We start from the raw sequence: 12,709 nt of genomic DNA, 5'->3' as shown, positions 1-12,709 counted from the left end.
GGGCCGTAGGACCCAGAGCTCCCCCCCCTAACCAGAAATCAAATATAAACCCTATGGGAAACAAAATAAAGCCACGAAAACTGCACTACCAGGTCCTCCAGGCTAAACATAAACACATCTGCAAAAATATGGCCGACAGCTCAAAATGGCAAAGAAGTATTCTGAGGAGAGTGTCTCCCGGCGTTAGGATAGGCAAGACATCCTTCTCCTCCAGCTTCTCTTTATATATACACGGCTGAGTGGAATTTGGAACACCTGGGCAGAGGCGGAGCCAGGGGCAGAGGCGGAGCCAGCGGCAGACCAGGTGCACCTGGGCAGAGGCGGAGCCAGGGGCAGACCAGGTGCAGAAAACAAGGAGGGGAGCACTTGTCTACACAGACATCCACTCAAAGTCAACAATTGTTCTGAAGAATGTGCTGACATGGGGGTTTAAATTGCCATGCCTCTTTTTGGCTTTCGAGCCCGTCCCAGGAAGCACCTGAAAACAATAAGCCAAGACAACAATTTCAATTTGACATAGATTTATATGTTGCATCGTTTATTTTAAGACACATGCAGCGGTGCCCCTTTCAATTTAATTAAAGACCTGCACCAAAGACAGAAATTAGTATTTAAAGCCAAGCAAGAGCGACAAAAGCAAATCACTTAATTTGTTGTGTTATCACAGAGGATGGTCTGAATACAGTATTTTACTGTGAAATAATACAGTAACATGTTGTGAAATCCTGGTAATCATTTATCCTGTACATTCACAGTAATGAACTGCCTGCATTGATTTCACTGTGAAATTCAAAATGACAGTATTATATTGTGAACATTACAGGTAAAGACTGTAAAGTGGTAAAACTAATTTATTGTCAAATATTACAGCTAAATATTGTGAAATCATGGTAATATTTTACAGTGAATATATATTATTCAAATACAGACTATGCAGCAGTTGTGTGTGCATTAACAATTATAATGAATATAGTTATTCTGAAAAGTAATTCCATTTATTCCAAAACATTGACAGTTTAATAGACAAATCAAAAGCAAATACATTTCTCTTAATTACTCTATAAAAATAACCAGGATCCATTTAAGAAAAAACAGCTTTTGTGCATTTTAACCTGGAATGTTTTACAACCTGGTGTAAAGCTTAATACTGTACATTTACATGTCACACACTATTGAAGGCACAGCTGGTACAAGGCTGAACAGTTCATTGCATGAAACAAGTATGATAAAAACAGGTTCACAGCATCAAGTCAAAGCAATACAGAAACAAAATGAAGACTTCAGAGCGTTCAGCGCTGGCTGGGGCTCTGTTAAATCCAAAACTGTACATATTTGGTAGGTCACAGGCATGTGAATTCATCGCATTCAAACACCATCTGGATTCAACTGTATGATCAAATAAAAATGAACAGATTGACAGAGATCATTTGTCTATTGCTTGGCCGGGGGGGTGCAACAAGTGACTGAACAACATTCAGTCACTTATAAAACTACAAATTGTTGTTTGAACATCTTGACATACAGTGGAGGAAATAAGTATTTGATCCCCTGCAGATTTTGTAAGTTTGCCCACTTACAATTAAATGAACAGTCTATAATTGTAATGGTAGGTTTATATAAACAGTGAGAGTCAGAATATCAAAAAGAAAATCCAGAAATTGATATTATATAAAAGATAAAAATGTATTTGCATTTAACTGTGGGAAATAAGTATTTGATCCCCTTGCAACAAACAAGGATTCTGGCTCCCACAGACCGGTTACATGAGTCCTCTTCCTTTAAGAAAGTACTCCTAATATCAACTTGTTACCTGTATAAAAGACACCTGTCCACAGAATCAATCAATCAGATTCCACTCTCCACCATGGACAAGACCAAAGAGCTGTCTAAGGACCTCAGGGACCAGACTGTAGACCTGCACCAGGCTGGGACTGGCTACAAGACCACCAGAAAGCAGCTTGGTGAGGAGGAGACAACTGTTGGTGCCATTATTCAGAAATGGAAGAAAGACAAAATGAGCATCAGTCGCCCTCGGTCTGGGGCTCCACACACGATCTGGCCCCGTGGGGTATTGGTGCTCATGAGAAAGGTCTGGGATCAGCCAGAACTACACAGGAGGAACTTGTTCATGATCTCAAGGCAGCTGGGACCACAGTCACCTAGAAAACTATTGGGAACAAGCTACACCATAATGGATCAAATCCTGCAGCCCCTGAAGGCCCCCCCCCCCCCTGCTCAAGAAGAACATGAGAGGCCCGTCTGAAGTTTGACAACGAACATCTGAATGATTCAGAGGAGGCTTGGTAGAAGAGGATGTGTTCAGATGAGACCAACGTCGAGATCTTTGGCATGAACTGGACACGCCGTGTTTGGAGGAAGAGAGATGCTGACTATAACCCCCAGAACACCATCCCCCCCCCGTCAGGCATGGAGGTGGAAACATTCTGCTTTGGGGGTGTTTCTCTGCTAAGGGGACAGGACGACCTGCATCGAGGAGAGGATGGACGGGGCCATGTACCGTAACATCTTGGCCGATAGCCTCCTTCCCTCAGCCAGGACACTGAACATGGGTCACGGAGGGGTCTTCCAGCAGGACAATGACCCTGAACATACGGCCAAGGCAACACAGGAGTGGCTAAAGAAGAAGCACATTGAGGTGAGGGAGGGGCCTAGCCAGTCTCCAGACCTTAATCCCATAGAACATCTGTGGAGGGAGCTGAAGCTTCCAGATGCCAAGCATCAGCCTGAAAACCTGAAGGATTTGGAGAGGATCTTCAGAGAGGAGTGGACCAACATCCTTCCTGAGATATTCACAAACCTGGAGATCAACTACAAGAAGCGTCTGACCTCTGTGTGTCCAACAAGGGTTTCTCACCAAGTACTAACACATGTTCTGCAAGGGGATCAAATACTTATTTCACAGTTAAATGCAAATACATGTGTATCTTTTATATAATGTCAATTTCTGGATTTTCTTTTTGATATTCTTACTCTCACTGTTTATATAAACCTACCTTTAAATGACAGACTAAGTGTAAACTTACAAAATCTGCAGGGGATCAAATACTTATTTCCTCCACTGTAGATGTTAATGAGTTAATTCTAGGCTGCTGTCTTTAGATTTTGCAACATTTGGACTGAATAAACCAGACTATTTCCTGTTCTGTGCCCTTTCCTTTGCTAAGCATATCTATCCAAACCTGGCTGTCACTTCATATTAAGCCTTCAAACTGAACAGCGGCATCAAACAATAAATGATAAGGAAAACATGAAGTCCATTTATGTTCCTAGGAAGATGTACTAGGGTCTGTAGATTATATAGATCCCTTCGACCTCTGTTGGGCGGCAGTGGTTCAGTCTGTAGGGACTTGACGAATATAACTGTGTGTATTTGTATGTAACTGTATAACAAAAAAATGCATGTGCGTGTATAAAAAACAGAGTGGAAAACTGAGTTGAATCAATAAAGTTCCACCTATCTTTCTTTTCTTTAGGGCATTGGTGAGGATATTGATATTAGGCAGGGCATGGGGAGAAATAGGGTTAACTGGTTCAATTGCAACCAGCCTGTATCACTGAAGTTCAAACCAAGTACAATGAGATGAGGCATACAATTAGATGAGGTCTGACCTCTGGTAAATGTCTTTGCATGAAAAAACACAAATGTAGTGTACACACTGCACACAATGAAATGTCTAATACAAATACTCTTGTGAGGGAGAAAAGCTTCCAGGTAAAGCTTGTGTATCATCAGTGAGGGAAGTGCATCTCAGGCTGCTGACGTTGGATGAGGCCCAATTCACTCTCCTAGCTCCAGCTGGTATCAGGACTGATGGGAAATGTAGGAGAGCTGCAGAGGAGAGGGAGAGTCCACGCTGGGTAAAGGCAGAGGGATGTGTCCATTCAGCAGTGAGGGGAACTGTAGGGATGGAATCACAGGTTAACAGATGATATTCAACACTTGCCCTTTTTTTAATGAAGAGAAACCTGGAATATTCAGTGTCTGTATAAAATATATTGCAATAGTTCCACATTGGTTGCAGGCTTTCATAAAAATGACTGTGTATTTTATTAAATCTTTGCAGGAAGAAAGTGGTGAATTACTTATATAAAGTCAGTTCTTAATTTTAAATAAATAAAAACGCCTACTTCAGCCCGATGAGGAAAAACCTGGTTTGTCATTTTAAAAGATGCTTTTGCACTAAAGACACAAACCAAAGTGGCAATGGAGCTGACTGGTAATATATGAATGATTAGAAATGAGAAAAGGAATGTTTATATGACATTTTAAGAGAGTGAAGATTACAGTTACAGAAACCACATCCCTGAGTCACTAAAGAAAGAAAGTCAACACATCTTATTATTTGATATAAAGTAGTCCCACTAACAATACTACACAAGTTATAAAATACTACCTAGTTTTACAGTAATGTTGTATCACATCACATGATTTCTCGTGTGACTGCTGACGCTTCACAGGAGGAGTGTATGCTCTTTAAACCTGATAGAACACCAACATCGAGTGTGTGTGTGTGTGTGTGTGTGTGTGTGTGTGTGTGTGTGTGTGGGTGTGTGTGTGTTGATGGGAGAGGTTCCTGACCAACCAGTCCGCTCCCCCTAGCCAACAGGAAGTTGCCCCCTCTTTTTGTCCACTTTAGAACGGAAACATCTGTGACTTATTGTGAAACCCTGGCACGCAGTGAATCACACACACACTTACAGATACACAAATGTTTAAAAAACTACTTTTGAGGTAAGTCTGCCGTGTAAAGTGACTAAAGTTCCTGCAGTTGGAACAGAGGGATTTGCTGTTCATAAAGATACAAATATTTAGTATCCATTACCAGCAGGCCAGTGTTTTCTCTGAAAGGTTCATCAATTAAAGAAAGGTTAGATTGTTATTTTTCCACAGGATAGTTAGAAATGAAACCTGGCATGAAAGCAGAGTAAAGTGTGTATTCCATTTTGTAGTTTTTGTATTTGAAAAAGTGATATCAACTGATGTAATTATGTAAACACACAATAAAACAATAGTTAACATTCATTCTGAGATAAAAGGTAACATGTATTGATGCTAAGCTTGTACTAAAGAATTTCTCAATTCCCATTGACTTGTTCAAGTTATACATATTTATATTGTTCCTCTAGTAAATATGTTGCAAGTGTTTTTTTGCACCCCAATACTGAGGAGAACCAAGTGAGGTTTAGGGTCAGTAAACTGACAGCATCACCTACAGTATTTACAGTTAGCTAACATTTCATAGCATCAGCTACCATCGACTACTGTAGTAAAATGCCAAGTAAGTTTGTAGCAGCAAACCCCCCGAGTGGATGAACTTTAGCAAGGGTGTGTTTACTGCCCCTGATTTCTACTTGTAAGAGGAAGGATGTGTTATTTAATACATCTATTGATGAATGAGTCTTTTGCCCACTAATAAAAGCCCTTGCATTTGCTACACTACAAACCAGGTGTCTATTTCGACACTCCAGAAAAAGATAACTCTGGGAAGTGACATCCAAAAACACACCTGTATTTACTGCTTACCAGCCACACATGCCATGAAAGAGAATACATCAGAGACTTGACAGTGAGTGTTACATTACATGAAATCAAGATGTATGCCAAACCATTCAACATCATGCACAATCACATTTCACACAGTGACTGGCCCTGCCGTCAATGAGTCCCTCAAAGTGTGCAGCAATACCAAATGTTTGTGAGTGTTTATGTGTGTGTTTACCTGAAAGAGGGGGGCATGGCTCTGTAGTTGTGCAGGGCTGAGGGGTCCCATTGGGCTCAGGCTTGACCAGAAATGGATATTGGAGAGTAGAGAACTAGAAGTGAGCAGCAGACCAGATGGAGCCTGCATTGACAAATGCCATAATGAAAATAGTATGAATAAACCAGGATGGAAATGATTGAGATGAATGTTTATTCTGGCAGTCCAGAGAGGAGTTCCCCCAGCTCAGAGCCCGGAGTCAACCTGGGCTCTCAGTCAGACTGATTTAACAGGTCAGGAAGCTGTGCTCATACACAATTCATGAGATCTATTTTCTTCAGTCTCGTCTATCTTCTGTCACTTCATATTTGCCTAAGGCCAGTTTGGTTTTCTGTCTGGTTCTTTTATGGAAACATTAGACGGTTGGTTCTATCACAACAGCCAGAAACCTCTAAGCTCAAAATCCTCTTCAAATGTTTCTTTTAGAAAAGTTAAAATGTTAACAAATACATTTGAGGATCTGTTTTCTCTTAAAAGCTGTGCTTCTGAAATATTGTTTGCCAGTTCCATTTTTCTCAGGTAATTTTAGTTTCTCAACTCTTCTTTGTTTGGACCACTCAGCAGGAGTTTGAGTCTAGGTGCTGTTCGCTTCCAGCTACTTTCTAAGGACTGGCTTATGGTGTACCGTCAGTATTTAGATTTGTCTGATTTCTGAACTAGAGCTCACGGCTTGACTAAAGAGACACCCGTAATCACCATAAAGTGGTTTCTGATGAACAGGGATAACTACAGGGACTTTTCTGTCCGGAGGCCTGTACGAAGAATTCAACAGACCCTGGATATCTTTGTGTTATCTGACTTAACTAACCCTAACAAACAAGATCTCGCTAAGCGGATAACAACTCGGTAACTCAACCAAACCTTAATAATAATATTTGACAAATATAAAGAAGTTAAACCTTGAACATCCCTGAATTAAACACATTTCTTATCTCAAACATAACCTGCCCTGGATCAAGTTAGGTGTTGAGCATTAGTTACCATGGCGATCTTCCCAGAAGAGAAGTGAACCAGCGTCTAATGGCGCGTTTCCACTACAGCGCGCAGCCCGGTTTAAGAGGGCTGTGACGTCAGCGGCCCGTCTTTGGTTGCGTTTCCACTTGGCCTAGTACCGGCCGGCGGGTCCTAATTCACAGTTTTTCTGGCCTCATAAAATCGTGGGTCCAGGGCCAGAGACAACGAGGCTGAGTCGGGCTGAGTATGCTAAACTAGAGAGAGCGTCGCTGGCAAGGGGGCTACAACTACAACAAGATGGACATATTTGACCGTGATTTAATTGTAATACACGTTTCAAAATGATGCCGAAGTAACAACATACTGATACCGGTTAGTAAAAACCATGAATTAATGCTTTGTCAAGTCTGCAGACAGACGGCAGGGGAAAAACCTTTTAAAATGCTTGTTTTCTAAATGGAGATTGGCTAAGCTAACGCAGTATATGCTCCGACCGTCCACACTCACAACAACGGCCTATACAGACATAAATAAACCAGCGACTGTATTCACCATGACACAGGCAGTCTGTGGTTTGTACTTGTTTAACTTTTGTCTAGTTTCTGAACATATATGAGGAGCTGTGAGCTCTGAGTGCTAACGGCTAACGGCTGTGTTGTTTTTCTGGGGTCCTCTGAAGATCACGTCACGGCTCCGCCTACACTGCGTTACTATAGATACTGCCCCAGTTCCTAAACTGTAATGGAAATGCGCCATAAAGTGAGCCAGTCCTAACGAGGCCCAGCCATACCGAGCGGGGCCGAGCGAGGCCGTGTAGTGGAAACGCGCCATTAGTACCGAAAACTCTGAGTTAACCCTGTAGGCACCTCGCTAACCGCACATCCTGCTTCTAGTACAGGCCTCTGGTGGAAGTGAATAAGGGGCTGTAGATAATAACCAACAGCTCTTTGCTAACACTAAATCTAAAAAAAAAATCAGAAATGAATGATTTAGCATATACTTTTGTTTCCATGAACTATGTAGTGTACACTCAGAAGCCCATCATTGCTCCATCTATATTTATACATCAGCTGAATTCCTGCATGTAGACAGACTTGGTATGTCAGTGTGTTTCTGTCAGTGAATCAGGGGCTTCAGGAACATATGGCTTTACTTATGAACCTCCTCCTCACTCACCTCCTCTCTTCTTCCAGCTCACCTCCTTCCATCTCTTCCCTGTCTACAGGCTTAACTTCCTTCATTCACAAAATGTATCTTCCTACCTAGTCTTGTTCTTCTTGTCTTTGCTCAAACCACCTGTATTGCAGGACAGCTATGTGTGAATGGTCTGGTGTTACATGTTCTGTGTGATGTTGTACCTGTGTGGTAAGGAAGGCAGAGGTCAGGGAGCCTGAAGGCAGCGCCGGGCTGTTGAGAGCAATAGAGACGAGGTCACTTCCTGTCAGCAGGAGAGAGGAGGCAGAGATTTCCAAGCCTTTGTGTTTTCGTCTATTGGCCAATCTACTCCTCTCTGGCATTGGTGCACCATGCGACCTCACTCTCTCCCTCTGCCCAGAGGACAGGTTCAGAGGCTGAGCAGTCAGCTCTAACTCATCAGTCTCTGAGCTCCGCCCCTTCCACTGTGTGTGGGCGGGGCTCTGTGGCGGGGAGGAGCAGCAGGAGGAGGAGCGGGCCAGCCGAGGAGATGGTCTGGAGAAATCCAAGGTCTCAGTTGAGGATGGGGGTGGGGTGGGGGGTAGGGAGGAGTGGCCACGGTTTGTTACGAATCTGATGACAGAGGAGTTGTCGCGATGGCGATCGGCTCTGGGTTCTGTCTTGATGGGACGATGAGGTTCTAAGGGGGGCTGCAGGGAGCTGACGGGGAAGGAGGAGTACAGACTTGAGAGGTGGTACTGGTTCCTCCCACCCCCATCCTCGTCTTCAGCCTCAGGCTCTGACAGCCCCCCCCCCCCCTCCCTCACTGTGGCCTGACTCCACCGCTGCAGGGTCCATCTTCAGGATCTCAGGGAAGGACACAAACTTGTAGACAAACTTCTGGCCGATCACCTTCTTTATAATGTTCTGCAGAGCAACAAGACAAGATTTCTCATTTTAATTTCAGTTGGGTTTCAAGGCCCTTAGGACAATGATAAAACACCAAAGCAAGAACAATGCAATCATTTGAAAATGTGCATACTTTGTCGTAGTAGTAGCGCAGGGCTCGGCTCAGCTTGTCATAGTTCATGTTGGTCTTGCTCTTGCGCAGCCCCCACAGCTTGGCCACCTCCTCTGCCCTCAGCAGCTTGAACTCTCCGTCGCTGGACGTCCAGCAGATCAGATGTTGGTGGCTCTGGTCGATGAGCAGCTGCAGCAGAAACTGCCAGAGAGTGATGGAGCTCTCCATGACGGAGGAGAGACTGGCGATCTGCAGAGGAGAGGCAAGACTCAGTGAGAGGACAGTCACTAGACAACCATTCTGTAGTGAACAAGATGCAATACTTTACAGCACAAATATGATATATTTTATATATTATTGCCTTACCACCTGTTGTTTCAAATGTGTGCAAACATAACATTAACATTTATTTGGAGGCATGTTGTTAGGTGATAATCATCTACTGATTTGTCAATGTTCGCAACACTTCTATCGTTGATATTATTGCTGATTAATGCAGCTTTAAACTTTAAATTCAATGAGTTCAGTCTTGCATGACATGTCAAGGAAATTGTTGCAGAATAATATAAAGTAACTGAAAGGTACTTTATATCTATTTACATGGTATTTAGATGTATTTAAATGTTTTCATATATTAAAACGATTTCCTCTTAGACTGTTAAGGTTGTCACAGTCTGCTCCATCATTCACCAGTAGTTTTCCATTCACCTCTCACCTGTTAACCACACACACGTTTTTGCTCACTCTTTCTCTACTGCACCCATTAGTCACTGCCAGTATTTAAACCCTCACCAGACACACACCCGTTGCCAGATCGTACTTTGCCTTCATGCTAGTCTTTCACGCTTTTGTTACCAGATTGCCTACCCGGTTCCGACCCTGCCTGTCCCTGACCTGCCTGCTCTGCCTGTTCCCTGATCCTGCCTGTCCTTGGACTATCCTGCCTTGCCTGCTGTCTGACCCTGCCTGTACCTACGTTGCCTGCCTCGCCTGCTCCCTGACCCTCTGCCCGGCCCTGACTGCCTGCTGTCCTCTGGTTCGCTTGTCTGCACGTCATCCGGCTGTTACTGTTCTGCTGGTATCCCTCTGCTCTGGTAATACCAATAAAGTATATTACCAATAGTCTTTGGTTTCTCGAGTGCTGCATTTGGGTCATTCATCAGATAGTGACAAAGGTATTCATACGCCATGGAAGACATTTTAAGAAACACGGAAAGAAAGGAAGGTGGGCAGGGAGGACAAGGAATTGGTAACCACGCTCCTTCACTGCTGCTAAAGTCCACAAGCCTTCAGAGGCGGCCATGTTTTCCACATCCTCACATCCACACACTGAAGCCACTCACACACATGTAACGCATGAGGTACAGCAAGCAGGGTATTATTGCAAAACTAAATAAACTTTTGATGCAGGACTCAACATGTTGTGTCTCTTATACTTATGCTACATTAATCAATACTTGGACAGAATAAATAATTTAAAATAATTTCATTGCACCCCTAAATGAACGATGTCCATACCAACAGTCTGTTATTCATAGCAGTTCTCTCTTACTCGTGATAAAAACAGACTATAATGTCGTGATTAACGAATCAGAATCGACTATTCATCGAAGCATGTCAACATGTAAACAACCCCAACATTTCTCTCACTGCAGTATGTGAACAAAATATTGAATCTATATCTTACATATGAACTCAGACTCTTTTAAGTCATGGACTCAGAGACTTTGGCTGCGTTCAATAACATTTATTAAAAATTATTATTATTGTTATTATTATTATTTGTATCTTTTTTTTTATTCAAATGAGAGATGTAGTGAAGGTTGATGTGTCTGTCTGTTTCTCTCTCCGCCACCCTGTCTCTCTCTCCATCACTTTGATTTAATTCATTTAATCTTCCTTTATTAGAAGCAAGTACAAACTACTTATTGCCAAAAGACAAACAACAAATAAGTCATCAGAAACAGATTTAATTTGTCACTATGAGAATATCCCCATGGCAACCATTAGCCTCAGAAGAGGAGAAGCATTGGAGAACATGAAGCGATTTACATTTTATATTATAATCAAATATGAAAATGTTCCTTTCTCTCTCTGTCATTCTAACAGGATACCACCCAGCAGAGAGGGGAAAGTGTGTGTGGTGCAAACAATGACCCATCGCCACCAACACACACAACCTCCACCGCTTCCTTTTCCTGCATGGGTGTGTGTGTTAAGTGAGGGGAGCAGTGCAGTGCTGTCTGTCTAAACGAGGACTTCCTGTCATTCAGCTCCAGGGGCGTCTTCCCGGAAAGGCCTTCCCCCTGCAGGAGGTAGGACGTCCTGTCACTGGGAACCACCAGGCAGGCACGCACACACACACACACACACACACACACACACACACACACACACACACACACACACACACACACACACACACACACACACACACACACACACACACACACACACACACACACACACACACACACACACACACACACACACACACACCTATGTTTTTGTATTAAGATGTTATTTTTAACTCTAAGTGGATGCTGAAGTTTACTTTGAGCAACATCTCAACAAATACACACTTTCACAAAGACAGTCACAAACACACACGCAGACACACACACACACACACACACACACACACACACACACACACACACACACACACACACACACACACACACACACAAACACACACACACACACACACACACACACACACACACTACATATGGAGAATTCCTCTATGAATTATGTCAGACTGTGTTTGATCTGTGCTCACCTTCTGCAGTTATAATTATCTGATCAGGAATGTATCAGACGTGGGGGGGGGGGGGGGGGGGGGGGGGGGGCAGTTCTACTGGAACTGAAATGGTTCTTTGTTTTGCACCAGTGACTCATTTTCAAGATGTTGTCTGCTGCCAGCTTCAATCCGGAAGCCCATTGCAATTAGTCTGCGAGGTCCAGACAAACCAGAAAGTCTACAACTAGATTTTAAAGGAGCCATGGCAAATGTTTCCATAGCAGCTCGTACAGTAACCTCTTTTATTACTTTATTTTGGAAACTAAAAGCATGTGTATGTGCCAAAGCAGAGAACGCATAAGGCGACCACCTTTACGCACAGCTTTTACGCTTATTACGCACAGATTTAACATTTTACGCCCAGCTTCAATGTGGATTTCAGTTTTACAGTTAATATCTGAAACCATGCAAGTTTGAGCAAATATCATAACAGCTAATTGCAGTTTCCTTGCGTCCCTATAAACTTAGAAAAAGTTTAAAGTAAATCGAAACTTGTACCTACCCTGCTGTGGACGGCCGCCGCACCTCTGTCCGTCTGGGATGTGTGTGTGAGTCTACAGCGGCGTGTGTGTGAGGGGCTCCATGCTGCTGCTGTCTGAGAGCGGTCCGCAGCTCCTTTCTGTCCAACTCAGAGCAGGAAGTCAGGACGCGCAGACGGAGAACCGGCGCACTTCCTTTGGCTCAGTATTCCCGTCTGTGTAAACACACACACACACACACACACACACACACACACACACACACACACACACACACACACACACACACACACACACACACACACACACACACACACACACACACACACACACACACACACACACACACAGTGCGGAGCCAAATGACAACTGACGTCACCCTCTTCCTGCTCACCGGGAGGGGTTCATGTTCCTACACACACACACACACACACACACACACACACACACACACACACACACACACACACACACACACACACACACACACACACACACACACACACACACACACACACACACAAACACAAACACACAC

General features: G+C 43.4%; 1 protein-coding gene across 1 annotated transcript; it reads right to left on the bottom strand.

The window, feature by feature from the left end:
• Positions 1-504: 504 nt before the first annotated feature.
• Positions 505-12,434, bottom strand: LOC117484687 (ETS domain-containing protein Elk-3-like). Its single transcript, XM_034133107.1, is given in 6 exon segments — positions 505-3,919; positions 5,742-5,864; positions 8,093-8,705; positions 8,707-8,795; positions 8,911-9,138; positions 12,195-12,434. Coding segments are annotated over 5 exon segments (1,128 nt in total). The 5' UTR covers positions 9,118-9,138; positions 12,195-12,434; the 3' UTR covers positions 505-3,823.
• Between the last annotated feature and the right edge of the window lie 275 nt (positions 12,435-12,709).

The sequence above is a fragment of the Trematomus bernacchii genome, unplaced genomic scaffold (genome assembly GCF_902827165.1).
Source record: "Trematomus bernacchii unplaced genomic scaffold, fTreBer1.1, whole genome shotgun sequence".
NCBI classification, from domain to species: domain Eukaryota; kingdom Metazoa; phylum Chordata; class Actinopteri; order Perciformes; family Nototheniidae; genus Trematomus; species Trematomus bernacchii.
The sequence above is the reverse complement of the archived record's forward strand: the minus strand, read 5'-3'. Positions and strand labels throughout refer to the sequence as shown.